The sequence below is a fragment of the Melanostigma gelatinosum genome, assembly GCF_949748355.1.
Source record: "Melanostigma gelatinosum genome assembly, chromosome: 2".
NCBI classification, from domain to species: domain Eukaryota; kingdom Metazoa; phylum Chordata; class Actinopteri; order Perciformes; family Zoarcidae; genus Melanostigma; species Melanostigma gelatinosum.
Window position 1 is genome coordinate 14,560,564 of NC_136635.1, and position 14,518 is coordinate 14,575,081.

Below are 14,518 nucleotides of genomic sequence, written 5' to 3' on the forward strand. Positions count from 1 at the left end.
GAAAGGAATACATTCACTCTGGAAAAAAATAATGTCAACATTTCTGCCGAGTCACGTTGCTGAGCCTGGGGCTCTGCTTCACACCACATCAATGAGTTAATGAAAAATATATCCTGAATATCAGTACAAATAATGTCAAAATGTAAAGCTTTAAAATGTATACACCTGAGGAAATTAAACTTGGCCCATGTATTTACACCTGATATGAATATTTCATTGCTAATTAGCAAACCATATAGTCACACGTATTAAGGAAGTGTATGTGTGTATGTGTGTGTGTGTATATATATATATATATATATATATATATATATATAGTTATAGTTATTCATGAGGCACACTTTAAATTCAAACCAATCCATTTTTCTGATGTCGAAGCATTATATTATCTTCAATGTTACTTAGCTCTGTACCCCTGGCTCAACCGTTCATCCAACATGGCATTGGTAGGCGGTCATTTGCATAATCCAATTCAACTGATTCATCATAAAACACTTCAGATGTAAAAGTGAAGAAAGTGAACACTGACAGTAAACATTACCAAAATCGAACATGTCAAATGTTGCGCATAGCATATAGCAAACCCAGATTGTTTAGTATTGTAAATTAACATTCCGCTGTTCCAGTGGTTTATTGGTCATCTAATCTCTGTAGTGTATGATGTTGTAAATCTGCTCTTTCCAGATGTATAATACCGAATGTAACAACGGTAGACTAGGCACTACATTCAAATCAAATTATTCTGTCTACTCCAAAAACACACATGCTACGGCCTATAACACTACACACCATGCGGTCCACTGTAAAACAGCCTAGGCATGTGAAACAAACCAAACTTCCATTTCTATATTAGAATTACATTACTGTATTAAATTGCTCAAGCATGAACTGCTAGGAATTTTGCTTTCCAATTCAATCTTCAGAAAAACAAATCAACAACAGCATCTACAAGCATTGCAGACCACAACACACATGCCCCCAGATATACCAGAGCATACTGAAGCTGAGATGTTGACTGGAAGCAAACCACGCTTTGTCTGACAAAGCAGAGCAGCTCATGCAATGACATGCCGTCATGCTGTAGAAGAACAACTCGGGGACTATGAGTAAGTTACACTGCTCTCCACAGTTCCTTTGACAGGTCTGTTTTGTTATTTAGTAATGTGGAGAGCAGCAGAACACACGGCAGAGCATTTTCATACAGCTGCTAGTGAACACTTTTCACTTTAACGTCATTTATTCTTTACAAATGATGTATTTGTAAATTCTGAACTCAGACAAAGTGAAGACACACTTCAAAAGGCATAATGCTTTATTTCATAGATCATCCATAAACCAATACATTATTAATTGTTATTTGTTCATTCTTTATAAAATTAGGAATTTAGAAACACAACAAAATGTATACATACAAAGGTCATTATTAAGTTGGGTATCTTATTGCATGATTTAGTGACAGACCTTCTGATGCTTAATACATTTGCATATGTACAAACATGACTGATGGACAACCAAAGGCTAAAATAAGTTGCATAAAATGTTTCTGAATTTCGGTTTCTTTGAACGTTTTTGGAAAGACTCTTACTCCTGATTAACTTTAAATCAATCGTCACCATGACAGTTAACTCTATTCAGTATAGAACATGTCATTGGCATTGCCAAGTTGAGTCCATACTGCGTTAGAAGATACTGAGAGGATGATCTTAGACTTAATATCTTAAAATAAACAACCACAGCCTCAGAAGTTACCAAAGTTCTCTCTTTCCGGCACAAATGTAGTGACCTTTCTACAGTGTAGCTGCGTAATTAGTTTTCTCCTTGCATACACTCAAATGCTGACTTAAAGGTTAACTTCTCCCAGCTGTTGTATGCAAAGGTCTGCGACGCACTGTTTAAATTGAAGGAGAGTTTGATGACTTTAATCTTTCTAAGCTTTTGTAATTGGATAGTGATGTTAGTTCACAAATGTGTCATATGAATAGGAGTCTAAATTTCGGTTTCTTGTGATGATCCAATTGACTAACCTCAAATGTCTGAGGTGAAATATGTTGACCGAAGCAACAAGTCTAAATACGCAACAGCTGACACTAATAAAAGATCGGTTATATCGCTGTATGCAAAATAATGGTAGGCAATTCTGGGGCACAGACAAGGCTGACAACTAAAACAACTAAAAGGTGGTTTAAGATGCCGTCTCTGACAGTGAATCAAATCTTGGCATGTCAAATCTGTGCATGGGTAAAACAAAAACAAATCCAAAATAACTTATAAATTGAACCTATGTTCCACTGAACTGAACATTGTTAAAAAGAAAAAGAAAAATATACAATCATCAATAACTCAAATCACAATGATGTAGACTGTGCAGTGGTTATTTCAAGTACTTGTCATGATAGCCTGTTTTAGTGCCAATCTGTCTGCATTGCAACCCATGTGACCCACATCTTACCCATGATACCTTACTTAGAGATATGTCAATAATTTGACGTCAGTTGACCTGCTCAGGCGGACAATACAAGACAGCACAGAGGCCACCGACGATGTCTCTTACCATGCCAGTGGTGCTCTTCTGGTGCAGACATCCTAAGCCAAACTCAACAGGGTGCAGGTGGAGGATACACTGGATGAACGCTCATAGACACTGTTGTTATCATCCAGAATTCCGGACACAAAATGTGTCTTTGAAGTGCCGCGGCATCCGAGGGTGTCGGCCAGTTTGGGGCAGAAGGCCAGAGCCAGCCTTTGGAGGACGAGGTGGAATTTCCTGCGGAAGCTTCGGTTTACCCAGAAGTAGAAGATGCAGTTGAGGAAACCATTGGAGGTCGGCAGCCATACCACCACGAACTCGATCCACTCTGGTGCGCTGCTGCCCGAGACTGCTGTGGGCAGAAAACACAGCGATTGAAGTGGAGCAAGTATTCACAGTAACCGTTAACACAAGACGGCAGCGTCTGACTGACAACAGTTGTTAACCTTTTGTTGACCTTTTTTCATGAAAGGGTCAAAAATGAAAACAAACAGTCTAGCTTTCGCTGGTTTATGATGATGTCTACATATTGATACATCTATTTTTCAGAGATGCGACTCTTTCCACTGACAGCAATGATATGAAGCCATCAATATTTATAGTCTAGATATAACAGTACAAAATGAACTGGTAGATTTGGTGACGTAGAGGCAACCGCTTTACATTGAGGCTCACTAGCGTTTGGACAGCAGAGCACTTTGAAGTCTGTCAGCTTCATTTTGCAGCGATTTTCATCCATATCAGATGAATTACAGCCCTCTTTGGAAAAGGTCTTCACTTCGAAACATATTCACTGACTCCATTTCCAGTCTCGATTACTATAGACAGCACTGGTTGGGGTAAATGAGAAAAAGTTTTAAAGAAGGCCCGAGTCATAAAACTGGCCACGGGTCAGTATATTCATGCCCATAATTACATAAATAACGTTGACGGCGATTTCTATCAGCACAGTCACAGCTGAAATCGATGGAGAAATGAGCAGAGGGGAAATAGCCATTAAATATATGTTTAATTGTGAATTCATCTTCCAGTAGATCTTCAAATACTTACTTCTGTGTTTTCTATACCTTTGAAACTCCAAGGTTGACTTAAGCATAAATACTGCAATGTCAACAAACACATTGACTCTGAACATTGTCACTTAGACTCAAAAACATTTGACCCAAAACAGCTAAAAGCAAAAAAAAAAACACCTCATATCCTTTATGTGCCTAAGTAGCCATTGCAGAGTTATTTTACACTTCTTCAGTCATTGTGCAATCAGCTGGGTTGACCTCAGGAGCTTTAGTTCTAAAACTCTAAACTGCCCTGTATTATCACAGAACCTGGCTTCACAAAAAAAATGGTTGCAAGAGCAGTTTCATGCATTTCAAAACAGTTAATGCCTCCAAATCAGCTAAATGTGCAGACTGGAGCCAAACAAGATGTTCTCACTATGACCACAGGTACATTTAAACTGTTACCATGATTGCGAGGGAGTTTTGGTCTGTAGGACAGCCTTAAGGCATCCATCTATTCATTATTTACATTCCACCAATATCCAATGAGAAAAAAGGCTACTGTATGTTGAAAGCAATTTTCAATAAGAGTGCCATCAACAGAATTAGGGAAGAAAAAAGGAAGAAATCTCTATATTGCATGGCAGGCCCTTTCATTTCTTTTTCAAGATCCCCCCCCCCCCTGCACCTCCTGAAAAATGTTTATTTCCGCTTATTTATTGCTTACCATTGTAGATCATAGCTGCCATGCAGGGTGTCCAACAGGTGTAGTAGGCTGCCATCACAGGCACAAGCACTCTGGATGCCACATTGTGTCTCCTGCGATGCGCACAGTCGTATTTGCGCAGTTTCAGCCTCTGCCTCTTTGCCGCGCACCACACTCTCAGATTTGCGTATGTCATGATGATGGAGCAGGGGAAAAATATTAAGCATATCAAGCTTAGGGAGTATCCCACATTTGTGGAGTAGGACGGATTGCAGACCAGGGATGCAGTTGAAAAATGAACCTCGATAATTCCATCTGGAAATGATATTGGCGACAGGAGAAAGGGAGGGAAGCACCAGGCGAATGCGATCAGGAGCAGTGTCCTTTTTCTTGTCATCAGAGATGAATACTGCAGCGGGTAAAACACTGCGACGTACCTCTCCAGGCTTATCGTGGCCAGTGAATACATGCAGGTGGAGTAGACAGTGGCATTGCAAAAGGCCACGACGTGACAAAGCGCATCTGGCCCTTCGGTGTAGTCCTTTAGCAGACTCACCCAGAGATTCAAGGGCATGACCAGCAGTCCAAACGCAGAGTCTGCAGCAGTGAGAGAGAGGAGAAAGTACCGAGAGTTTCTTGACCAGCCAGCCACGGAGGAAGTAATAACCAGGAGAACTGCAATATTTCCCAAAGTGATCATCACGCCCAAAACGATAATAATGCTTACTTTGACGGACCGGTGAGTCAGCTCCTGCAGTCTCTGAGGGTCAACACCTGACAGGGTGGAGTCGGCTGAAGTTGAGAAGTTAAGCGTTGAATGCATCTTTTTTTCTCACAGTGGCATGGTCGCGAGCAAAACATAAAGCACGTGAGGCAAACAAATCCGTTGGAAGACGCAAAAGTCAAAGCAAAGGTTTTGGGGTTATGCTCGAAAGCAGCACTGCAGCTGCTTGTAGCCGTTTACCTCGACAATCAGAGGCACACCTGGTGCAATTAGGGCTGCGTGGTGACAGTCTCCTCCACACATTCACTGCAACAGCGTCAACATTTCTGTAACTGCTATCAGAATAATTGCTTTGCAATTTTAACTCATTTTAGAAATTGTATAATTTATTTATATTATAGGCCTCTTAGTGGCAGATAATTGTATGTTATTAATACAATAAGATACTTTAAGGTACTCTTGCTGTCGTAGATTATATTGACTCAGCACAATATAATGAAAACACTTTTAAAAAGGCAATTGAGGGTTATTATATTTTATGAAAAGTGACATGCTATGAGGAAGACTGAGTTGAAATGCATAGTTAATTTATTGAAAGCAACATGTTTGCAAAGCAGTGTGCATTTGTATTTTTGATGATGACTTATTGATCACAAAGCTGAGTACTAAGTCTAACCTTTCTCTTTTTTGGTCTCATGTTATGATCCAAAGAGCACCTGTTTTGCATTTGTGAAGTGGCACTCATCAGCCAATGTATTGGTATGTATTGATATACTAATATGCTTATATGTGCATGTGTTTGTGTATATGTGCAGATAGTAAGTTTGATATGCAACCAATAGGAGATTTGTCTGTAGAAACTTTATGGCAAAAAGGTTCAAACAAACAAGTGGGGCCAATAGTATGCCTTCTCTCAGGGAGGGGCAGGAAGGAATATTGTGATGGATGGGTGTAAAGGATAGGTTTGTATTATTTCAGGTACATCTTAATAATTCACAAACCATAAGTCCATTAGTATGTTGAGAGTTATTGGTCACTGTAATCATTCTTGTTCTTCTTTCTAGTGCGACTTCTCTCTGGCAGATGGGAAACAAAGTTCACAGTTTTGTGTAAAAGCTCAAGTTAATCTCATGAGAGTTAGCCAAATCAAGCAACCAGTAACTTCCACAATCTACTCATAACATGTGACTAATGTATTGAAATAGAAAAAAATGAATAGAACAAATCTGAACCTATCCTTTATGGTGGTATTTAAGCACACACTCACACTGTTCCTCTGTTTCTGGGACATGTTATTGATGTATATGATGGGTATCATGATTTTCTAATGTAATCTATGCAATGAGTTTTTTTTCTTTTACATTAGCAAAATATACATGGGTGTTGGACTATCCATACTTAATATGTAGAAGCTGACCTGAAAGCTCTCTCTGTGTGACTTTATTAGATACAATTAGCAAGACAGTTTCAGCGCTGCAGGACTTTCATCGCATCCAGCAGGGTTGTCTGATTAATTGTAATTAATAAAGGTGAGATGTGAGTGTAGTGTGTAGCCTCTAATGTAAATACTACTACTATGTATCATATGTCTCATGAATAATTGATATGACAGAAACATTGTAGTACAACTTACCTTGTAAAACAGAGCAAATCTAATGTTTTTACAATCAGCATTGCTGTTTAAATGATTGCTTGTTGCAAGTTGTGCAGTGGAAGCAAATCCAAATGCCACTGCTGACTGTATCCACAGCCACCCCTTCCATCATGCTTCAAGTTTGCAGGGCAGCCCACCTTGGCAGGTTTCATCACCCACAATAACAATGAGTTAGTCAACAATTCATCACTAAGGTGCCACAGAAGATGTATACGCTCTGTCACAGCCGAGGTGGCCTGACATCTTACAACCAATCATGGTCCAATTTTCCCGAACACACACCATCAGTGTCAGGCTTTCCTTCACCTCCTGTTTGAAGAGTTTTTGTCTGCACTGCTGAGTGGTAGCTGCCATCTTCTCTCCTTCAAAAGCAAACAAACTACCTTGATGCAAGGGCAAAGAAAAGGGCAGGGAAGATTGTCACTGACATTTCCCACTCAGGTAACAATCTGTTCCAGAGGACTGTGTGACAGTCAGTCCATTAAACAACACACTCTGCAGGCTCAGTCACCTACTCTCCTGTATCCAGGAACAGTAATGCCACCTATGATGTATTATTACCCCAAAAGACAATCAAACAAAGTTACAAGTCTAGTGGCTCCCATTTAAATTAAGAATATTTTAAAGCTTGATATCACAGTCAATACATATGACTTTGAAAAATAGCCTTTGTGGGACATTACTTAATGTATACATCGCCAGAATGAACAAACACAGTTGTACATTATGCAGAAAAATTTACAATCAATGACAAAATGTTATCTTTGTATTGTAGAATTCAGGTAATTAAATAATATTTTCAACTCCATGAAGATGTCGCTGTGCAGAGTCCCACAGTGTGTTACAGAATGTAACAGCAGAGTAGCAGCTGCTACAGTGTGCCATGGGAGGAACTTCTCCAACAAAAAGTATACAGCACACACACACATTGACCGTAAATATACATGTGTATACAGTATATGGCTCTGAGACACACAGCTTTACTGTTCTGCTACCACGGTTGGATGCCCCAGAGGAGAACTGACAGGTGTCTTCGTTTAATAAATGTGTTTCTCGCTGTCCTAATGAGCAGATTTTTGTATCTAGGTGATGTCTGACACGAGGCCTGGGGGAGGGGGTGGACTCAGGCTCTCAGGTTAATATTCTCAGTCCCCCTCCCCCATTTGTACTCCTTCATGTTCTTTGAACAGTCCATTGCGTGCTCCTTACCTCTTACCTTATCTCATTTTGAGAGGATGTGGAAGCACCAGACAGCCACAGATACAGCACAAGACGCTACATATATTACCAAAGTGCAAAGAGTGAATGGTAACCTACTTTTTTGCAAGAAGCTAATACCAGATTAATTTATTTAATATTTATCTAATTAGTTGTACAGTGTTCACTGCTTGTCCTCATGACGCTACAGAATTGATTCACAACCATTAAGGTGGTTTGTCAGCCAATTTAAATCCAGTGTTTGTTTTTAAAAGAGTATAGCCTAATGCATATTTTGGGGGGAAAAGAAGGAAGTGCACTCTGAGCCATTTTCTTATCCTCTCAGTTCATTCATAAATACAGCTGCCCTTTGATTATTTTTGTGTGGTTCAAATCATGAGATGTTTCCATGTGACAGAGAGGGAGTGTGTGTGGGTGTTTTGGGTCTACATGTGTGGGTGTGGACACAAAGCAGTACTTGCCCAAAGGTTTATGTGTAAATGTAGTTGATCCCATGTGGACATGAGTGAGATAGAGAGAGGATGAATTTGTACATGCTTGCAAATGACTATCCTGTGAGTGGGTTGACTCCTCCATTGGACAGCTACTGTACAGTACTTCCTGATGTGGAGGAAGGTAGCCATTGATTGTATATGTCTATGCATGTGTGCTTGTGTGAGTGTTTGTGTGGGCAGCAACACTATATAATTCTACCAGCGAGGGTTGTTGCATGATGTTTAAGAGAGATAGTATAGCATGGGGGTTTGATGGCCGATTGTGTGAAAACAAACAAGACAAAACCAACCTGGCAGGTTGGAAGTTATTAAAGTGCTGTCGACATCGCACACCAATGCGTCCTCCCTGGACTCAAGTAAGGAAGAGAATCACATGCATTGTGCAGAGGCTGAATGGTCTGGGTACTTTACATGGACCGCTTATGCATGATTCTACAACCGACATCAAATATATACAGAATAAATATAGATGAATCATATTCAGATTTGACTCGTATGCCAATATTCATATGGCTCTGCTGCTGTATAATCCTCCCATTCTTGGACTAGGTGCTTGAATCCAAAATAAGTGACTCCAACACAATCTTTAACGTTTTTAATGTGAGACGTTCCTTTTGTGTTTAGCAGAATGTACACCAGAGGTGAGAGAGACGCAACAATAGAACTTGTCGTGATTAACAGTCAATGAAAACAAGCTTATCTTTTGGGTTTGCAGAGAAACATGCTACATTCCTAAATGCTGTGTGTGGACTGAAAGATATCAATCTGGTGCTCTAAATTCCTAAAAAAAACCTTGTGGATAATTTAAGCAGCACACATTGACCCTGTTACACAATGTTTGTATGTCATAGTGCCTCTGCTTCTCTCCCTTGTACAGAAATACCTACACCGAGGCTAGAATATAAGCCTTGCATAACAGCTATTCACCTGTCATTTAAAAGCACTGGGTATTGAATACCACTGAAAATATGTTTTTCAGAGAATCACCATTGAAGTGAGATTTTAAAGTAAATGGTTTGTCTGACATTGGAAAAGTGGCCCACCAGACAGAAAATCCTGCTTTGGTACTGCTGTGCATTTAGCATTATAATAAAAGTTTGAATGTGAGTCAGAGGGTCTCTTCATTAAATGTTCTACACATTTAATACTTGGATTTTAGTGATCTGTGCATGTGGTAATGTTTTAATTCTTAAAAGTTTCTAAATTGGAAAATTGTAAGCTGTTTAACGGATCAAATCAATGGGTCCAGAAAAGCTGGAACCATTGATTTGACCTTTAATGTTTTGCCAATGGTTGCAACTTGCATACAACCACACAATCCTTTGCTTCCCTTGCTTGTCAGCAGCATGCAGCTTTATTTCGAAATTCCCAACTGAGCTGAAATGAATGCAATCTGTCATGAACAGATTTTAAGATATTTCAAGTAGATATTTGTACTGCCACTTTTACTGAAAGTGCATTGTGTGTACTGTTCTTATAGTCTCACGGCCAGTGTACACAGTATAATAGCAGGTAAAAGAGACATTGCAAAACATTTGAACATGTTTAACAGTATGATCAAAATCTGATATTTCACCCTGCAGTTTATCTCAACTGCCATTTGCCATTTCTCGGCTTAAACAAGATAAGACAACAAATTAGATCCGGATGCTTCAAGCAAATGAGCAAGTCAAACTCAGTACTTCAAACAAAGATATATAGATATATGATTTGCTGCTCATTGAATTTGTTGTCTTTGATTGGATATAACATTTAAAGGCGCTCTCAGTAAAATTTTAAATAGGATATAGCTGCAGCTGTAGGGATAGTCTACAACATTGGCAAACCTTCCTCAAAACATCTTGTTTTTTAAGAATTTTGTGTGAAAAGGCAATAAAATATGTTCCCTTTTAATAATATAACGGTGATAGATCAGTGAAGAATATGCCCATGTGTATTAAATATTCACCGTCTCTAAAGCCCGACCTTGCCTGGTTCATTCCACTCCAGAGGAAATTGTGATAAATATAACATACTGTTGTAACTGCAATATTAAGACCTTGTGTCAATTCATAGCTCAAGTGAAAGTCTCGTTTGTGATTGATCTCTTTGCAAAGCGGATGCATTTTTCTTTTACAAGTTGGTTTCTGTTGATTGTGCAGAGAAATATAAACATTTCTATTTGACGTCATCCATGTGTGCGTCAAAGCTCTGATGCTGAGCAACATGCAGTGAATGACAATGAGCTGCTGAGTGGCTGAAAGGACTGCAGCTCACAGTTATGACATTCAGCTTTATTCAAAAAATGCAGTTTATTAACAGCCTAATAATATCACAATAAAAGGTTTTTAACAAAATATGATGATATCATGAGAGAGTCATCACCAAACATTTGTGTTTTCAAAATGACTGTGTTGAATTTGGTATATAATTTTGATTACTTCTGAGTCCCAGCCGATATGGAAAAATCAAACACTTCAGCAGTTATTCAAGTGCACCAACATGTTGGTGTTCAGCAGGTGTAATGTTTGTTATGTTCACAACCTTAGTTTTACGTGTTAGCATGCTAACAATTGCACATTAGAAACAAATGCAGCTGGAGCTGATGGGGATGTCATTTGTTTATTAGCAGCCCGTTATCATGGAAGTTTGGGAAATGGTCACGAAATGTAATTTATTGTTTTCATGTTCAGAGACACAAATTGTCCATTTTGTTTGTCTCTAGTCATGAAAACAATGGCAATTTAAAAGTAAATTAGAATCCTTTTTCGCGATGGACACATGAATTAAATGCATCCCAGCGACTATGCAACGGTCAGAGCTGGTGACATAGAATTAAATATCGACAAAGACCACTTATGGTGGGCGGCTGGTGAGGTGGATGGTCCAACAAACATAAGGCCAGAAGATCACCAAAGTCCTTAGATTCATCCGGAGGAGAACATAAATATCGGTGCAAAACAATCTAAAAGTCTTTGAGACGTTTCAGTCTGGACCAAAGTGGTGGAACAACACTGACATTAAATTAACAATTTTTGTTTATCGGTAAATAGTATGCAATAAGCCCATTACATATTATACTGTATACAGACACACACACACACACACACACACATACTCGTTCACAGGCAGCTCTGCACATACATGATGTTGGAGGGGCAAGTGCAGAATGGTTTATTTCACGTTTTGAAGACCTCAATAAAAGATCAAAAGCAAAAAAATGTAATGCACACGCCGTCAACTTTTTATCTCAAGCCTCAGAACAGCTGTCAAGCTTAATAATGAGCCTTGTTTAGATCTGTCTGTTGGGTACAATTAGTTCATTTACCATGCTAACAGAAAATCTGATTAAAGCTGCCACAGATGAAATCTTGCTGGAGAAAACAAAAGCACGTCTGAACGACGACTGACTGAACAGAAGAATGCTCTTTTGCCGCCTGTGTCTTTAGCACCAGGCATGTGATAAGAGTCATAATCATGATTCATCTGCAGGCTTGAAAGGAGAAACGTTATTTTCTTTGTTAGGTGACAGTATGGTACTAGTCGTTGTCAAGACTCAATAATGGCGTTGTCAGACAGAGGTTTTAGTGCACATAACAGCATCTGAAAGACTTTTCCAGGCGGTGCCATCAGAGTTGATATATTCTCTGTAGTGGCAGCATAACGGCAAAGACGTCATACATTTCTACACCCAGAGTATTTAGCAAATGTTTACATGCATTAAATTAAAGTTTGAAGAGTAAAAATTAAGGCTTTCTTAATCTAATTAAAACTACTGTATATGTGACTGAAAAAACTATAATAACTAGAGGCATAATAGATGCAGTTAATTCTATGAAGTGGCCATAACTTTGAAAATATAAAAGATTTCTCGGTAGCTAACTGATCTACTGAAGTCAGTGAGGTTGTTGTAGGTCAATAGGGAGACGCCGGAGGATCCAAGCACTGAATAATCGGTGTCTCTCATTTCTGCAGAGGCTCAGAGGCTTCAACATCTGCAACAAGATGCTGCAGATGATCTAGCAGTCGGTGGTTGCCAGCGCTATCTTTTATGCTGCAGTGTGCTGGGTCCAGAGAGTGGAGACAAGAGATGCTAACAAGCTCGTCAAGCAAGTTAGAAATTCTGGCCTAAAGATTGGAGGAAGAATTCAGCTGCACTTTCAAGAGGAGAAGATGCTGGTTAGCACCTGGTCCACCACATGCTGGTTGAGGAGAGAAGTGTCTTCAGCCAAAGATTTAGGTGTTCCACAGAGCGGCAGTGGAGATCCTTCCTGCCAGTGGCCATCAAATTGTAAAACACAACCGAGATCGGATTTTAACTTACAATTCATAATCACGACAATTTTGCAAATGTTTTCGAACTCGTTCCTAAACCTAAGTGGTTTTGTTGCTATAACCTATCTTCCTGTGATGACGTAGGTTTGATTCGAAAAGACACTATGAATGTATCAAGCGTATATTGACACACCATCACTGACACGTGAAGCTAGAGGGGTAGGTAGAGCATTGTAGTTTGAAGCTTAGTAGCACTGACCAAGCTGCGTTATTTGACACAATGGGGAGAGAACGTGTTAATGCTTAGTAACCTTGGTGACCTCGTTTCACGCAATATTTGTTCACATCCGGAAATAACTGAGAAAACAGCCACTTCATTGGCCCCTCACTGCTGGGCAAATTGAAAATATTCTGATGTTGAGCGCTATTCATTTTCCTCTCCATTTTACAATAGACATCTTACAAACTGCCATTGTTGAATGATAGAGCACTGCACTCATGGCATACGTCTCTATTCTTCTTCCCCTCCCCCTCAATCTACATCCCCTCCTGTTGTGGGTTCACTGCTCTTTATCTAAGTAGGAGCAGGTGTTTGCAGAAGAATCCCCCAGGATTTCATCTTTATATGAAGCTTGCTTACCATTCATGCCCTGCTCACTATCAGCTTGCTGCCTTCGTGTCTAGTAGAGAAATAGGGAAAATGGATTTCTGTTATCCAAACATTACAAAACGCAGCATATTCACTGAATAAAAGCTGAACTGACAGTGGCCCATTATCATGTGGTTGACAGTTACATATATATTATGGAGTTGTCAGCCCATTACTGAGAGGTAGCTTGTCAGTATGATGCAGTTTTCCATATCTCCCTTGTTGCTTGATAAATAAGACTGGGTTTATTGTGTTTTTTTTGTCATTATTTCTCTCTCCACCATTCTTTCAAAACCATTATCTTTCACTTTCAGGTTGCACAAAACCAAAGGTACAGGATGTCTGTGTCTGACCTGTGGAGGGAACAGGCTGTCCTGTGTCTGTTGGGACCCTGGTGAGTCATACAACATGGGAGGTATTCTATGCAGATGAACCACAGGTAAATAAATGATTTCACTGTGTAGAGAGATTGCATACATTCACATAATAAGCTGAGCAAATCTCAGAGGTTGTATAGCTTGTTATACAACGTATATTGTGTTCCTAATGGAATATTGTACTCAACTAAATAATCCCAAGAGAACCTCTTTGAATACATGTTTCTTTATTCTGGTGAATTGAAAAAGAATATGACAATGTCAACCCATTTAGAACCAGAAAGATGCCCGCAGTAGAGTGATGATGTCCTCAAGGTGTGTCTGCAACAACCACTGCAGTGTGTGAGTGTGTGATTTAAAGAATACAAGCCACAATTGGCTAGTCCCCCGTTCAGACACCAATGGCCTGTGAGACAAAATTATTTTTAACTCAAAAACAGGAGACGGTATATGCAAGCAATCGGCCGGAGGTCCTCGTATAACACATTTCATACAATCTAACCAAATCCAAAATTATACTGACCAAGTTTACGGCTTTATATTTCAACAAAATCACAATGAAAATAATATGGTAGCTGTAGTAATAAACAAAAGTATTATTTGAGCCTGGACGAGAAGAGACACTATCTTTAGAATATAGGTCAACTTTAGTTCCCATGTGCAGCAGCTGTATGAGTAACTAAGTGAGTAAAGTTATTTATTTTATCGTTTTTACATACACATATTATTATCAAATCAAAATCTTTATTCAAATTCAAAGGACAAATAAGTTAGATTCTAGTTTTCATCAAGGCTGCCATATATACACTTCTTGGTCAGTTAATTCAGTCATGAACATTAACTCTAAACACAACATACTATATATTTTCCCCATCTATTCTACTGTCTGCTGTCAACCATATCTAGCAGCTTTAATA

The 14,518-nt window shown here is 39.2% G+C and overlaps 1 protein-coding gene across 1 annotated transcript; it reads right to left on the reverse strand.

Moving 5' to 3' along the window:
• Positions 1 to 2,583: 2,583 nt before the first annotated feature.
• Positions 2,584 to 5,054, reverse strand: LOC306795699 (adenosine receptor A2b; the record flags this gene model as incomplete). Its single annotated transcript, XM_079294289.1, has 2 exons — positions 2,584 to 2,879; positions 4,253 to 5,054. 2 exons carry the CDS (start codon positions 5,052 to 5,054, stop codon positions 2,584 to 2,586), a joined length of 1,098 nt encoding a protein of 365 aa, XP_079150415.1.
• Between the last annotated feature and the right edge of the window lie 9,464 nt (positions 5,055 to 14,518).